Below are 16,380 nucleotides of genomic sequence, written 5' to 3'. Positions count from 1 at the left end.
AAGTAAATGAAAGGTCCGAGAAAAGATCATCCTGGATTATCTGGGTGGTCCTGCATCTATATGACGACAGTGACCTTATAAAAGGTACACAGAAGGAAAAGACAAGCGGAGAAGCCATGAGACAATACAGCAGAGATGGGGGTGTTGTGTCTACAAAGCAAGGAACACCAGGGAGTACCCAAAGCCAGGAGAGAGGCCTGGATGGATTCTCCCCTGGAGCGTCCGGAAGAACCGCCCTGCCCACCCCTTGAATTCGGACTCCTGGCCTCCACAATGGGAGAGAATACATTTCTGATGTTTAAAAAAGAATAATAAATAAAAATAAAGTGAAGACTGTAAATATTGTCCAAATAAAAAACCACCTAGGCTTCATGCATCAGTTTCTGATACAGTTGGAGAACTACTACTAGGTAAAGATGAAGGGCTGGACTTCCTTATTCAAAAACGCATACACTTTTTCTCAGTTCTTATGTATATGATAAGAACTTCCTCTCAAGCCAGGAAACTTTGCAAGTATGAAATCATCTGAAAGGAGGGGTAAAGAAGGAAGTAACTGACCTCCGTGAAGAGTGAAAAGAGGAACCAGTTCTAAACCAAAGCGGGTTTGAAACATAACCAAAAGGACAAAAGAAAGCTTGGCATACAAATCTCAAGGTAAGTAAGGACCTGCTTTAAGGTATTTGGGTACTGAAAACTATAAAATAATAGTTCATTTTAAATAATCATGGCTTTTTATCTTATCAAACACAGTGTGTGTAGCATTAGGTGCCCATATGTTGAAAACCCAGTTTACAGCCTGTGAGGTCAATGCTTCCTTACTACTGGAGAGGCTCACAAGCACAGGGTGTGCTTTGCTGTTGCCTTGTTTTCAAACAGAAGGGCAGTATCTGACTAAAATTTCAGAAGTTTGTCAACAGTTTGTGATTTTAAGACAAATGAATAATGGTTGGGTGTACCTATTGGAATTGTCTTCCAAAATTGAAAGTCTTCTTTCAAATTGGGCAGAGTGAAACTTACAAGTTACCTGTGAAGGACTCTTATTTTACATATGGCTCCCATTCTAGTCCACTCCAGTACTCTTGCCTGGAGAATCCCATGGACGGAGAAGCCTGGTAGGCTATAGTCCACGGGGTCGCAGAGTCAGACACGACTGAGCGACTTCACCTTCACCTTCCCATTCTAGCAGGTCTTTGTTTCTGTCTTACAGGGCTTTTCCTATTATTTTGAAGAAAGGGAACAGATACATTTATTTTCCTGTAAGATATCTCCTTGTCTTTATCTCAGTAAACACTTCTTTGATAAACAGTTTTAATTTTGGGAACGTACTCAAATGTCTACTCTACACAGAATGACATAGATGGTTAAAAGTAAATTCTCCTCTTGGAAATCCAGAGAGCAATACATTATCTTATCCTCAAAGGGCATTAGGTAAGCCTTCCTGCTTCTGTTGCAATCATAGCACTTTTTAAAAAGCTGATTAGTTTCAATCAATATTTGAAATTTAGTTCAAATATGCTGGCAAACATTTACTTAAATGGGTTATTATTTATACCATAAAATATCTTACATATGGTCAGTTCTCAGCTGTTGCAGAAAGGAAGTGGGATCCTAATGGTTGAAGTCCCTTGCCAAACCTTGAACACAAAGCACTGTGTCTGGCCTTAGAAAGGAGGGAACCTGCGAAAGTTCCAAAGAGATTAAAAGATGTTGCAGTCTGGGGTGTTTGTCCCTATAGTTTTATCAAAGAAATATTATAAATCAGCTGCATCTCATATTTAATTTAGTGTTTTATGTGAAATGCCAGATTGAAAATTTGCGCATTTGATGTATTCTAACCTTGAACAAGTTTAGAAGTGTTCACTACTGTACGTGAGTACTCACTGAGAGCAGGGCACAACCTCAGGGCTTCTTTCTTTCTTGTCTATCACTACTGTTTTTATCCTAATGCAGGTTGCCGTATTCATTAGTAGGTATTTAACAAACCAGCTATCCTGTGTCTAGTATTGCTGCTGGTGATATAAAGATAAATAAAATACAATTCCAAACCCCAAGAACCTCAGAGCTAATCATCTATAAAAATTTAGTAATGGATGATGTGCTTGACAGACATTTATAGAAGCCTGGGTAGGAGTAATATTTAGGGGAAAATTTTACTTGAATCCAGATTTAATCACTTCTTAGGCATTAAAGAAGTTACTTAACTTTTTAATCTTCTTGTTTCTCATGTATAAAATAAGGATAACAGTAGTATCTACTTCCCATGACAGCTGTGCATGGTAGGGTTAAATGAGATAATCCATGTAACAGTGTTTAAAAGCTGACCCCAAGTAACTAAATATTACTAATGGACATTCAGTAGATGATGATCATCATCTCATAAGCACTGTGAAATTGAATGACTATAGTTATCAATGCTGTAGTATCTATTTGAAAGGTGCTAAAAGAGTAGATCATTAAGGTTCTCATCATAAGAAAAAAAATGTTTAACTGAGCTGATGGATGTTAACTAAATTTAGTGTGGTAAATAGTTCACAGTACATGCAAATATCATATCATCATGTTGTATACGTTAAACTGATACAGTGTGGTATATTAATTATATATCTCAATAAAACTGGAAGAAAACAACAATGATGAAAACAATGTTGGATGTAAGTATATCTGTGTCTAGTCTAAAAACATACAGCAGTAATGTTTTATTGATAAAATCATAGAACATTCAAAGTAGTTGAAAACTTCCAGTTTCTCTCCCCTCTGCCATTTTAAAGCATCAACAGGTAAAGCTATAAAATTATCTTAATTAAATGAAAGTTATTTATTGGAAGTTGTGATTAGATTAGTGATAGGAAGACTCTCAAATTCTGTTTTAAATATTTTGGTTATAGGTATTTTGTTTTTACATCAAAGGACTCTTTTCTTAAGTACACACTGTACCCTTTACAAGACATGTCTTGCATTTTAAACTATCAGCTTAAACAGATGCTTAGATTTGGAGTCCTATGTTTATTTAATCATTTATTCAATAAATATTGACTGAGTGTCTTTTCTGTGCTAGGTGTTAAACATATTCTCTAGGGATATACAGAGGAAAAGACCTGATCTCTCTCCACCATATAATCAGATAGGAAGACACAATTTCATGTAATTTAAGTTGTCATGCTATAATAGAGAAAGTGAAAGTCACTCAGTCGCATCTGACTCTTTGCGACCCCATGGACTATATAGTTCATGGAATTCTCCAGGCCAGAATACTGGAGTGGGTAACCTTTCCCTTCTCCAGGGGATCTTCCCAACCCAGGGATTGAACCCAGGTCTTCCACATTGCAGGCGGATTCTTTACCAGCTGAGCCACAGGGGAAGCCCCTATAATAGAGAACTGACTCTTTAATATGGGAATACAAAGAAAGGTGTGGTTAAGAAACAGACATGGTCTCTGACCACTAGGAAGAGGGGCAGGCGAGGCTTCACAGAGGAGGTGATGGGGGATAGAGATGATTGTCCATCTGGACTCTTGTCCCTTTCCTCCTGTTGTGTTCAAAGCATTATCTTTCTCTTTTTTTTTTTTTGAAAAACTGTTAACATTATCTTTCTCTTGAAGATGATTAGCCTTATTGTCAAAAACCATGTTGAAATCTAAGTGATAAAAGCACTCACACTTCAGCAGACATGTTATTTTAACTCTCCCACCCCCTCTTACCAGTGAGGACTGTATTCTATGTTAAAGTAAAAACTCACTGAATACAATAGCAAGTACTGCCTTCTATATTAAAGCAAAAACCCAGTGCTGCAACTAGTACTAGATTCTTTCTTGAAATAAGAGTTTACTAAATGCCAATGCTTAATGTAGTGGTAGAAACTGGCAGATTTTTAAAATTATGCTATGTATTAAATATGCAATTAAAATGTTTTTAATTTATAGCAGGCACCTGGATGGCAGATCGTTCAACCTTCCCTTTCTTGAGTTTTCTACTCTGTTATTATTTTCCACTCATTTGTGCTTCATTTTGTGATTCATTGAGAGCAAAGGAAGCGGAGTTGGATAAAAATCCCTTCTGACACAGTACAATTATACCATAACAATTGTGTAATCATCAGATGCAACGAGAGCCAGCTTCCAAAATCAAGGTTACTCAATCTCTCCTCTGACACCAAGACTTTGCCATATAATGTTCTTTCATATCTGAAATGCCAAAACAAGCTTCAGAAATTACTTTCAAACCATACTTTATGAGAAATTACAGTGGCTTGTACCTGTGAATTCATTAAGGGCTTCACCATAGTAACAAACGACATTGTTCGTGCAGAGATGCTGAAAATCTGTGGAAATACTTCAGTGGCTGTGTCTATAGGAATTTTCCTTCTTTTACTGTTGGTGATCTGTGGAATCGGGTGTGTTTGGCATTGGAAACACCAGAATACCATGCGATTTACCTTACCAAAGTTTTTGCAAAGGAGGAGAAGCAGGAAAAAAGACTATACTAAAACTTTCTCCTTGAGTCCCCAGTTTATCGGCCCAAGGCATAAAACCTCAGTTCAAACTCAAGACCGCCATTCTGCTGGGAAGGACACTAACATCCATGACAACTATGAAAATGTGAAAGTGTGTCCTCCCAAAGCTAAAGGAGAAACGGACAAGAAACTGTATGAAAATACTTGGCAGACCAATCCCGAGGAGCATATCTACGGAAATGAGACACCATGTGACTATTATAACTTCGAGAAGCCTAGTACTTCTGAAGCCCCTCAAGAGGAAGACATATATATTCTTCCAGATTCATATTAATTTTGCAAAATGTGTGTTTAGTTATTGGGGGGTAAATATTCGCTGAGGCTTTATTGTACTGATACCATCAAGTTCTTCTGTTGAAACTTGATGATCTCCTTTATTGCCACCCTTCTGAATCCTGTGTATATCACTGTGGATTAATTCTAGATATCCTCGCCATCCTTCTTGCCCTCGATTAATTCTGAATTGTGTTTCATTGATTCTTCCTTCTGAGCATTACTTGCTATCTTTTTCTTCTTTTTCTATCTGGACCACTTTTCTGGCTCGGGATTGTCACCGTCTGCTCACTAGTCTTTCTGGCTTGAGTTCCTACGTACTCAGTGATGCCGCATAACTGCAGAATCCTTGAGACGCTGCCAGATTTGTCTTCAGAAAACATTCCCAGTAGCCACATCACTCCTCTGCATAAAACCTCTTACTGTCTCCTCTTTGCAAAAGACATACTACTCAGAATTCTAGCTCCAGAATTTTACACAGTTCAAATTTACTTTTCCAATGATTTATGTTAATCTCTCACTTCTCTGTGTTCATCAAAAGCTGCCAAACCCACCTCTCCTCCTCATCTTTCCTTGTCTGCCCCCTCTTAAGCCTGCCTTGGACCATAACTTCTTCCATCTGAGTGAATCATTCCAAACCCACGTATACCATTTTTCTTTTCCTGGTGTCCTCTAGATTTTGCTGTCTGTTCAGTTCTTTGGGCATTTAAACATATGAGTGTTTGCAATGGCATTTTATTATTTAGTGTCATATGAAAATGTCCTAAATCCCATACTAAATAGTAAGGAACCGCCTCATATTCATATTTTAGCCCCAATGTCTATAGACTGCCATATGAGGCACTCAGTATTGTTCAGTTGACAAGAATTGAACTGTACTCTTCGCTAAGTACTTTGGAAAACAATCTAATAAATCCATCCATCCAAGGAATATTTATTGAGTACCTTCTATTTACTTCTTAGTGTGCTGTACACGTGGACGGGGTAAAACAGTGAAAGGAAAGACATGGGTCCTGAGCACACACTGCCTCGTGTGAAAGAAAAGACAATCAACAACTACTATGCTCTTTATTAAGCTATGATACTTCTTAAACCCACTGTTGTATATGCTGCTCTAAATTGCTCGGGCTGGAACTCTGCAGACTACCTTTTTTCTTTGCCAGGTGTATCCACATTAGGATCTCTCAACAGGGGAAGGCTGGCAGGCAATAAACAGGAAGCAAAGGGGGCCTGCCCCTTCTTGTTCTCCCTGTTGTCCTGAGAGGTACTCTTTTCACTTAATTTACTCCAGCACCACTGGTGGTTCGCAGTTTCCAGTTTCTTCCAGCACTCCTTAGAAGCAACTTCTTTGCACCTTGTCAGAGATGCCGGCACCACCAAGCAGCAGCCTTCCCTTAGTATCTGAGAACCAGCTCCTCCAGCCCTCCTCCAAGCTCCTAAGGGACCAGCAGGAAACAAACAGCACCGACAGCTCCAGGTCCCAGTCCCCCTCCAAGTTTCTGATGATCCCCAGTCTTAGGTACAGTGGCTATTTCCTGCATTCACTATCTCTCTGGTACCTCAATGGCCTCTTTCTGTCTTTTCAGTCTATCAATACTTTTTTTTGCTTGTTTTTTAATTAATGCTGAACATTTAGTTCTCCATTTTAAAACAAACTGATATGGTTTCTGTTTCCCAAAGTGGACCCTGAGTGATACAACTAAAAATGATACAGTAGGTGTTCTGAAGGAAAAAAAGCATTCTGTGTTTGAGAACAATGGCATTTGGTAGGGAAAAGGATTCGAGTTTTAATCAGATTACCAAAGGAGGCCTGTCTAAAGGGACACTTAAGCTGAGACCTGAGGGTGAAAGGGGCTCTCCGTGTAGATGTGGTGTGACAGGGATGGGACCAGCACGTGGAAAGACTCTGAGGCATGACAGAAGCTATGGCACTCGGGGAATTTAAGGATAGCTATGTTGGCTGGAGCTCAGGGAGGACTGAAGTGACATCTGGTAGGTCAGCAAAGGAGGAAACAGCAGACAATGCAAATTCTCGTCGGTCTAGCTAAGTGGCTCAGGCTCTAACATGGTGGCAAATGGAATCTAACAGTTTTAAGCAGACGAGTGACATAACATTACATTTTTTAAAGAGCTGCGGGGTTAAGAAATAATTGGGAAAGCTCAGGATGGAAGTGGAAGATTATCATTCACTAACTACTCACTGATGAAAATCTGTGAAGGTTTTCATGGCAAAAAATCATGGGAAGGTTTGAAATGGCTCCTAGGCACTTTCCAGAGGAGAACAGGATTTATGTTGATCTTTAGGATTTCTGTTGGTCCTGGAACAGATGGTCATTTTGAAGTCTCAAACAGGAAGTTCTTGCTAGAATAACCTATATCCATGCCTACCTAGTACTCGGTCATAGTAGCTGAAAATAACCTGACAGGAACCACCACCAGAGAGTATCTCTGTCCTGGTAGGATCCTGGGCATCAGGCTGGAATGAGCAAGGGAGTTGATCCAGAACAACTAGATGGTATTACGTAAGGGGATGAGTCTCACCATCAAAGTGACCAGCTACAGAAGGGTACCGGAGAAGCTGCTTTAAGAGTTTGGTCTGAACAGTAAACAGGAGGTAATAAAGCAAGGTTTTTCAACGAACTAAGCAAAGGCCTGTTTTCTGTTGCGATCAGTAGTGGGTTAAGTATATCACCGCTATATTATTACCATTATGATGAAGTGGAAGTCAGACCAAAGTGAAGTGTTGCAAGTTGCAGGCTGAGCACACGGTCAAAGAGCCAAGTGCTCATGGTTGGCAGAGGTTGGCCGTGAGGTCCTGCAGAGATGGCCTACCAGTCCCAGCGTGTGAACTTGCCGCATTTCACAGCAAAGCCGCAGTCCTTGCATCTGATGCTCCTGTGTATTCTTCCCCCACCCCCACCCCCACACCCACACCCACACCCCCAACATCCTTCCTCTCTGCCTCTTGTGGTACCTGTGGTTACTTTTGCTAATAATATAACTCAGGTGCAAACTGCTGCTGTCAATTTGACTTAGACTAACTTTGTTTTCTGTCTCTCAAGGACGATTTTCACTTTTTAGATTTTAAGAAGGCAGAGAAATATTGTAAGAGAGAATGCAGATAGGAAAAAGAAATTTGAAAGGGGGGTGGGGAAGAAGGAAGAGGAGGAGGAGGAGAAGTGAGGCAGGAGGGAATGAGAGGAGGAGAGAGAGAAGCAAGAATAGGAAATAGGAGAGGGGACAGAGAATGGAGAGTATGGTAAAAAGAGAAATTGAATGATGATTTCCTTGACTTCCTCTGTCATCCTCCCCAGAGCCCCCCACCAACCCACCCACCCACCCGCACACACACACACAAGAATTCCTAGTAAGGTAAGTAGATATGAAAAAAAGGAAGAAGTTGTCTGCCTTTACTGCCCTTCTAACCTTGTTGAATGTCAGTAACAATTGGCTACTAGGAAACGCCCTGGTGGGCTTCCCTGGTGGCTCAATGGTAAAGAATTTGCCTGCCAATGCAGGGGACCCAGGTTTGATCCCTGGGTCAGGAAGGTCGCCTGGAGAAGAAAATGGTAACCCACACCAGTATTCTTGTCGGGGAAATCTCATGGACAGAGGAGCCTGGCAGGCTACCGTCAATGGGGTTGAAAAAGAGTCAGACATGACTGAGTGAACAACAAACACACACACTGGTAATTAATTGCACACACCCTTGGTGTGGAAGTGTGCTTATGTGATCACTAGCCTTCTTGCCAGTCCTCCAAACTTAGGGGAGGACTGAATTTAGGGACATTACTTTCTCAGCTCTGAATGCTCTTCCTTAAGCTATTCACACTGTGAACTCCCCACTTCATTTAACTCTGATCAAAAGATGCCTACTCAGAGCTGACCCCCCAATCTGAAATGGCCCCCCTACCGTGGATCTCAGACCCTTTACCTTTAGCTGCCTTACAGAACTTATCACTGCCTGACAAGCGTTTATGTGTATGCTTATACTCTGTTCCCTTTACCTAGAATGTAAGCTTCGTGAAGGCAGAAACATTTTCTGTCTTACTCTCTGCTTGGTCATCAGTACTTGCTTATAGCATGTACTCAATTATGCTTGCTAACCAAATCATTAGGATATACTAAACCAGATTTTAATATAAATTCAGTGCCATGAGACTTCTTTGCCATTTCAGTATAGGTGAGCTTGGTCCCTGTGATGGCAGCTATCTGGGCCAGGTGGTGCCACCCAGGTAGAAGGGGTGGAGCAGCAGGGCCCTTGAGCCAGTGGGGAGACTGGACTTTGGGCTCTACGGAGGAAAGGGAAAAGAAGGGACCACCATCTGACCGTCTTTCCACATTTTTGACTGCTATTCTCAGCCACAGTAACCAGCTGGAGTTTTCCAATTTGAGGAGTGGTCAGCCAGTCACCGCCTTTTAGGGCTTCCATTGTGTTATCCCTTGCAGCATGTTCCCTGTCTCCCCTTCCTAGTTCTTTTGCAAGTCCTTTCCTGTTTTATGTCCTTGCAGGACAGTGGTTCTCCATGAGGCTTTCCTTGCCTCCCCATTCCTTCTCATACTCCTTCCCCAGATGACCTAGACATTTATGCCTGAACTCTCCTGCCCCAGTGTCCTTTGGAAGCATTTGATTCACATAGCTCACCATCTCATGCTTATTTCTGTGCAGTATCCTTCAGATATCTGAAATTTAACATGGGCCAAGCTGATGGCGAGGGGTCAAGCTTTGGGTGTCAGAAGTAGAAATGGAATTAATGATGGGATAAGAGAAGGCTCAGAGATACAGGGATGGTATCCATTGCACAGGTTTCTTGCTAATAATTTCAAAAGTTGGCAGTTCAGAACATCCCAGTATCAAAAACATCAGCCTCAAAATATCATGGTGTCAGTATACTGTATATTGAGCAGCTGCCTCTTGAACATCAGTGCCTGGCTCAAAGTTTGTCCCTGTGATCCCCCATCACTAAACTCAGGTGGTGTCACATTTAGAAAACAGTATGTCTTTCCTGCTCTTCCCCTGACTGCTGAGTGAGGAGCTCTGAAATGTAACAGTGTTATAGTAGCAAAACGGGGTCCAGGGCTCGCAAGGCATCAGGCACTTAGTAGAATCGTCTGATGGCTGTAGGTGTATGGCACAGTGCTAAGTAGCTGCAGTCGTGTCCAATTCTTTGGGATCCCATGGATGGTAGCCCTCCAGGTTCCTCTGTCCATGGGGTTCTTCAGGAAAGAATACTGGAGTGGATTGCCATGCCCCATCCAGGGATCTTCCCAACCCCAGGATCAAACCCACGTCCGTTTTAAGTCTCCTGCATTGGCAGCCAGGTTCTTTACCACCCGTGCCACCTTGGGAAAGAGCTGCTCACTTCATCTACTCTAGCATTTTTGGTTATTATTTTTAAGTGTTTTTAGGATTAACTACATTGAGCTGGACCTAAAAAGCAGTGGTCAAGGGACTAAATCATGAAAAAAAAAACCCACAGACCGGGGATTTTAGGATTTGTCCACTTTGAATGAATGGCTATCTACTGATATCCCTGTGAAGGATAGGAAAAATGCAAATATATCTTGAACAAGAGCGCCTTCTGGTAGATTCTTACGTTGGAGAGACAGGAAGTTGCAGAACACCAAAGTCGTGACATTTATAACAAAAGACTTTAATGACCTTGTAAGATAAAGTGATTTCAGTCATGTAACAAGTATTTGTGAAGTGCCTGTGGTGTAGCAAACACTGAAGGAGTGCTGGGAATTCAGCAGTGGGGTTGGTGGATGGAGGGTATAGAGACAGACCCTGCCTCTGCACTTGGTGAGCTCACACAGTTTTAAGGAGTTCTGATGTTTCTGCAGGCTATTAGAATGTATTGAGATATGGTATAATAGGGAAGCACGTGGTGTAATAGAAGACTCACCAGGCTTGGGGTTAAGAAAGGTGTCCTGTGGAAAGTGACTCCTAAACCGAGACCTGGAGGACAGTTACGAGATAACCAGGCAAGGAAGCTGAGGGAATGATGTTCTAAAAACAGGAGATAGCATGTGTAAGGCCCCAGAGTACAGGAGGTGTTCAAGAAGTAGAAGAACATAAATACCCATGAAGTTAAAGGAGAAGGGCAGGAGCTGGGTGATACCTACAAGCAAAGGTCAGCTGATGCCGGACTTTGTAAGACAAGCTAAGGAATTTGGACTTTATCCTAACAAAACGGATATCAGAATAGGGTCTTAGGTCATGATATCAGAATAGGGTCTTAGAAGGCAGAAATGACATTGATTTTTTTCCCCCAAAACCATAGGGTATTCCAAATATATAATATCCCAGCTGCAGCAGAATATGGGAAGCGAGATTCTGAGGTTCAAGATACAGGACTTGATTCTAACAAGCATGTGTCCATGCGTTTTTATAAAATAAGCAGTGCGCTCCAGTGTTTTATTAAGGCTCCCATAGCTTTTAATTTAAATTCAGCTCCTGTAGCTTTGCAGTTTGAGATTCTCCCAACTGAAATGGGAATTAAGCAAATGAGAGAGGCTCAAACAAAAGGAAGCACAGAAGATGGTAAATTGCCAGATGCAATCAAGGCTGATGAAGGTGTGACTGCAGCTATTGACCTATGCTGTTGCCATGGAAACAAAAGCTCTGTGGACCTGGAGTGCTTTTCCTTTTTTAAGGAAAAAAGGAATAGTGGCTTTAGTGAACAGTTAAGAGTGAAAATTATGGACGTTGGATCACCTAGTGCCACATGTATTCTAATTTTTTGTTGATAACAGAGACAACAGCTAGCAGGGTCTGAGGTGAGCTCCCCAGAAGCCCAGAAGCTATCAAAGGCGTAAGGTTGAGGCTTGATGAAAAGCAGAGTTTAGCCGTTGCCTTAGGCCCTCTTCCCCAGCTCCACTCCATACTAGACTGACCTATTAAATTGTGATATTGAGAATTTAGAAGGAAGAATATAATTAACTAGGCTTTATCTATTAACATGATATTTTAAAACAGTAGATTAGACGATTGGAGACTCATCAAATAAATACATAGAAATATACATTTTATTTTCCTTCTTAGGTGTTTCTGAGAAGACTAGTCCAGATTCTATTCCTAGTAATGGAGTGGCTTCTAAGCACCAAACACCATGATAAGGCTGTATGTGAATTCTTTCTTAGTTCAAAACAATTCTATTGCATTAGTACTATTGTTATCCCCATTTTACTGATAAGATTGACTTCGAGAAGTTAAATCTGACCAGAGATCTTAGTGTCAATAAAAAAAAAAAAAGGAGGCATAATTTGAACCCAGTCATTCTGATGAGAGATTTGCTCAGGTTATTTTGTCACAGTATTATTAGTTAATGATATCTTCTATCTTAACATTGTGGAATTTCAGACCTAGAAAATAGCTTGGAAATTATCTAGACTGACTTCCTCAACTTGAAGATGAAAACAATGAGTCCCAGAAAGTTTACTTGACTTCCCTAGAGTAACATTGCTGCTGCTAAGTCGCTTCAGTCATGTCCGACTCTGTGCAACCCCATAGACGTCAGCCCACCAGACTCCCCCGTCCCTGGGATTCTCCAAGCAAGAACACTGGAGTGGGTTGCCATTTCCTTCTCCAGTGCATGAAAGGGAAAAGGGAAAGTGAAGTCACTCAGTCATGTGCGACTCTTAGCAACCCCATGGACTGCAGCCCATCAGGCTCCTCCGTCCATGGGATTTTCCAGGCAAGAGTACTGGAGTGGGTTGCCAGTGCCTTCTCCACTAGAGTAACACAGTGATTCATAATTAGCCAGGATCATAACTCAAGACTTTTCAACATACCTTGCTGCCTTTCTTATTGACTGAAAATAGAAAGGTTTCACTTGTTTCATTTCTTAATCCAAGTCTTCTTCATAGCATCCTTTTGAGTCTCATTTCCTGAGGCCTTTCTTTTCTCTATTCTGTTTTAGTGGGGCCTTCTCTGCATCTAGAAATGATGTCGATTTTTCTAAATGTTAAGCAAAGATAGTCCTAAGAGAGCAGAGTATAAAGGTTTCTTAATGTATGTGGCTCTTGTGTGGCCAGAGCTAAGTAATGAAGGCCATCAATCAGGAGAGGAGCGGTGCACGACACGTCCTCTTCTGGTCATTGTTTCTTAAAATGTACTCTTCCGTCATCTTGTCTCATCAGGCAGAATTTGTCTAGGCTATATACAGTTTTAACTCAATTATCTGATAAGAGAGACACATGACCAACAGAAGAGGTGCATTCAGGGTGAGTGGAAGGGGGAGGAAGTGGGGAAACATCTGTGACAACTGCATTGCAAGGAGAGGGCTAAAGAGCACATTTGAAGGAACAGCTAATGACAAAGTAAATATCCTATCTGGGCTGGCATGGCAAGGGCCTAGAAGCTATTTTCAGTTTGTTTGTTCCAGAAGATCAAGGAGAATATTGTGAAATTCCTAAGCAAGGAAAAACTTGATGTTACATTTAAGGGAGAATCTCTTCCATTTAAAAGCAAAAGATAAAAAAGCAAGAGGAAAGCAATAATTACCTCTGAGTTTGTGAGATCAGCTAGTTAAATCTTAAAGCAAAAGTTTGGGAGAGGACTAGAAAGGCACATGGGAGGTGGGACATTTATAAAAAGGAGGAATGAAAAGATGCACAAAAAAGGAACCCTTGAGAGATTTATCTAATGTCCTTGATGGTAATCAAAAGAGAAAGTTCTGTCTAAAGTTGAAAACTAGACATCTACAAGGGCTAGATAGGGACTTACAGTCAGGAATTAGGCCACTGACAGGCAGTGCCAGCTGAGTCTCATATGTGAACCGAGTGAAAGGGCTGCCTCGTGTCTTAATCTTTCAGATCCTCTGCAGAACAAGCAATAATCAAATAAATGTGTCCCTTAATTCTAAGTCAAGATGTAGTTCTTTGCTTCTGCTATTTCTAATGCATCACACAGATCTGTAGAAATTATTTAATTTTACTGTTTTGTAAAAGTCCTTTCTAATGAAATATTTTGTAGTCCAAGGATATAGTAGTAAAGGAAAGCAGAGAGGAAGTGGGACCCTTGTCATTTAAGAATGATTTTCATTTCCTCTTTTAATTAACTGTGTTGCTTAATATAACAGTACCTTCTCATCCACATGTGTTGAAAAAGCTGTGAGACTCAATTTAACATGCATCTCCTCGATTGCAGTTAGAAAAAAAAAGCTGTAGTAAAGAGTGTATATTTTTAACATGTGGAGGACATGTTAAACATTTTGCCCTTTTTCCAAAGCCCAGGTTAAATTCCAGGTCACATACAAAGTCTTCTTTACTTCCAGCAGTCCAAAATTATCTACCTTGTGCTGACTTTCTTCTATCCATCCATCCATCCATCCATCTATCCATTACCCATCCGATAAGTAGTTGTGAGGGTCACCAGCTGTTAGGCATTGTAATAGGCACTCAACGGTGAATAAAAACATACGGTGCCAACAGCCTAGATGAAATACCAAAAAAAAAAAATCCTTTACAAATAAAAGCATAATTCTAATTACATAACTTATATAAATGCTATGAAGGAAAGAAACATGGTGATATTAAAGCTTGTAATAGAAGAATTTGATTTATTTAAGCAGTCAGACCAGGCTCCTGACACTGGAATACTAAAGTATTAATTACATAAGCAGAATTCACCTAGATAGAAAACAGGAATTAATGACTGCCTTTCTACAAAAGAGGCCCATTATTGTAGAACATTATCATTGCATTGGCTTGTTTGTGTAAAAGAAAGGGCAAAATCTCCAGTTTCTCTGAAGGGCTTGTTGTTAAACTGCTATTAAAAATAATTAGGAAGAAACACAAAAATATTGGTTGAGAAAATTTCATATAGATTATCTTTCTACACAGGTCTGGCATGAACCAAAGTATTTCTAGGCAGTGTAATAGAGTGGTAAAATAAACTCTAACAAATATACTAAACCTATATTAGCACCGCAGTTCTAATAAATATTAGCTCTAATAAATATTAGCTATGTGGCTTTGCACAAATTATTTATCCACTCTGAGTCAAGAAAACATCCACAGCTAACAAGTGGTACTAATAAGAATCCTGTGATACTGTGAAAACTCAATCATATGTGAAAATGCCTCAGATATTAAGATTACTCAATGCCTGAGATGCATAAAAAACATTAATCTGTTGTATAACTTGTCTCAGTTATATTACCTACATATTGTTGTTGGACTTTTCACCATTAAGGAGTACCTTTGATGATTTTCTTCTTCAGAGACTCTGTACTTTGACATATTTTGATCAATAAAATAAACTTCATTTTTTGTATAGTCATTCATTTTGAAAATTTCAACAATAATGCACTTGTAACTACCACTCAGAATTTCTGATCAGCGTGATTGCAATTGAATTTATATATTTTAAAAAAACTTCTTGTGCCATTTCCACTTTTTAAATTCAAAATAGTTACCCTTATGTGAACATCGAGACGGCTCTTTCCAATTTCTTTCCAGGAAAATAAAATATGGGGCAAGATTGATGAACCAAAGGCAAGGTTGAGGGAGGCTGTGCTGGAGATGTGTGAGATCTGTGCTCCTCCCGCCAACTCTAAGGGTCCTAGCTGAACTCTGATGCAGTAGAACAATATAGCTAAATTCCTAATTTCAGTATGTGTCAATTAAAAATTGTACACATTCTACTGTGAAGTCCATTGACTCACATGCTTTGGTATGATTTCATTATCACAGTGAGCTCTAATCTTTGGAAAGTTGTCACAATTATTTTGATGAGTTCAAAGTGTATTAAGAGTTGCTGAGTCCATTACATGGCTTAAGAGTAAACAACAAATATTTTCAATTCTCTAACTAGTCTGAACTCTTGAGCAGTTCAGAAATCATTTTGAGCTTCCAGCAGCTATCCCACAGCTTCAGGTGTGTGATTAGAGTTAGCACCAATGACATCTATCCTGTGTATTAACAGCTCAACTTGCTTACAACCTGTGTATTCTAGAGGTTGCTAAAATTCTGTTTTCTTCTTCAAGACTAGCTGATTGTTGTAGTCAGTGACACGGTTATCCAGTTTCTGGAGGGCTAGTTAGGAAATACTTTCATTCAGCTGAGACATAAATGATCGTCCTTACTGGCAAAGCTCTGTTAGGATCTAAACAATAACTGTAGAGCACCCTTTTAGAGAAGACTCTTGAAACCTAGAAGTCCCCTTTTGTAGCCAGCAATCCAGAAACAAAAAGTTTACATTTTTGACTTCCAACTAACATTGGGATGTTTGGTTGCAGTTCAAATGTGACTTCTTCCAGAGTCCCGTGTGGGTGACTGTGAAGTTCAAGAGGGAGGAAAATTGGAAGGACTTGGCCTAGGGGATTCCCAGTGCTTTGTGGAATCTACCTTGGGGAAAACAGTGTCGGTAACTGGGCTCAGAAGGACGAGCTCTCCTGTAGTTTCTGGCTGATCCATGTTGATACGGGCACTTTCTGCAGAGACAGAGCAGCAGGTCTCATGTCTGCTGCCCAGTGCGTTCACAGAGCTTCCGCAGATCTTCATAAGCTCTTGACTATCATTTAGCCAGACTCTTCTTTCTACCTTATAAGCAGTACAGAGTTAGAGAAGGCTGGTTTCCAAGAGCCAAGGACA

At 40.4% G+C, this 16,380-nt stretch overlaps 1 protein-coding gene across 2 annotated transcripts; it reads left to right on the top strand.

Annotated features, from left to right (window-relative positions):
- The first annotated feature begins 515 nt into the window (after window positions 1-515).
- GAPT (GRB2 binding adaptor protein, transmembrane) lies at window positions 516-5,713 on the top strand. 2 transcript variants are annotated; one of them, XM_019983160.2, is made up of 2 exons: window positions 516-654; window positions 4,022-5,713. In XM_019983160.2, the coding sequence occupies exon 2, from the start codon at window positions 4,307-4,309 to the stop codon at window positions 4,781-4,783; it is 477 nt and encodes a 158-aa protein (XP_019838719.1). In that variant the 5' UTR covers window positions 516-654; window positions 4,022-4,306; the 3' UTR covers window positions 4,784-5,713. The 2 variants fall into 2 exon arrangements, with proteins under 2 accessions (XP_019838719.1, XP_019838720.1); XM_019983161.2 differs by having other exon boundaries at window positions 572-654; window positions 3,920-5,713.
- The last annotated feature ends 10,667 nt before the right edge of the window (window positions 5,714-16,380 follow it).

The sequence above is a fragment of the Bos indicus genome, chromosome 20 (genome assembly GCF_029378745.1).
Source record: "Bos indicus isolate NIAB-ARS_2022 breed Sahiwal x Tharparkar chromosome 20, NIAB-ARS_B.indTharparkar_mat_pri_1.0, whole genome shotgun sequence".
Taxonomy (NCBI): Eukaryota; Metazoa; Chordata; class Mammalia; order Artiodactyla; family Bovidae; genus Bos; species Bos indicus.
This window is presented reverse-complemented; position numbering and strand designations above follow the sequence as displayed.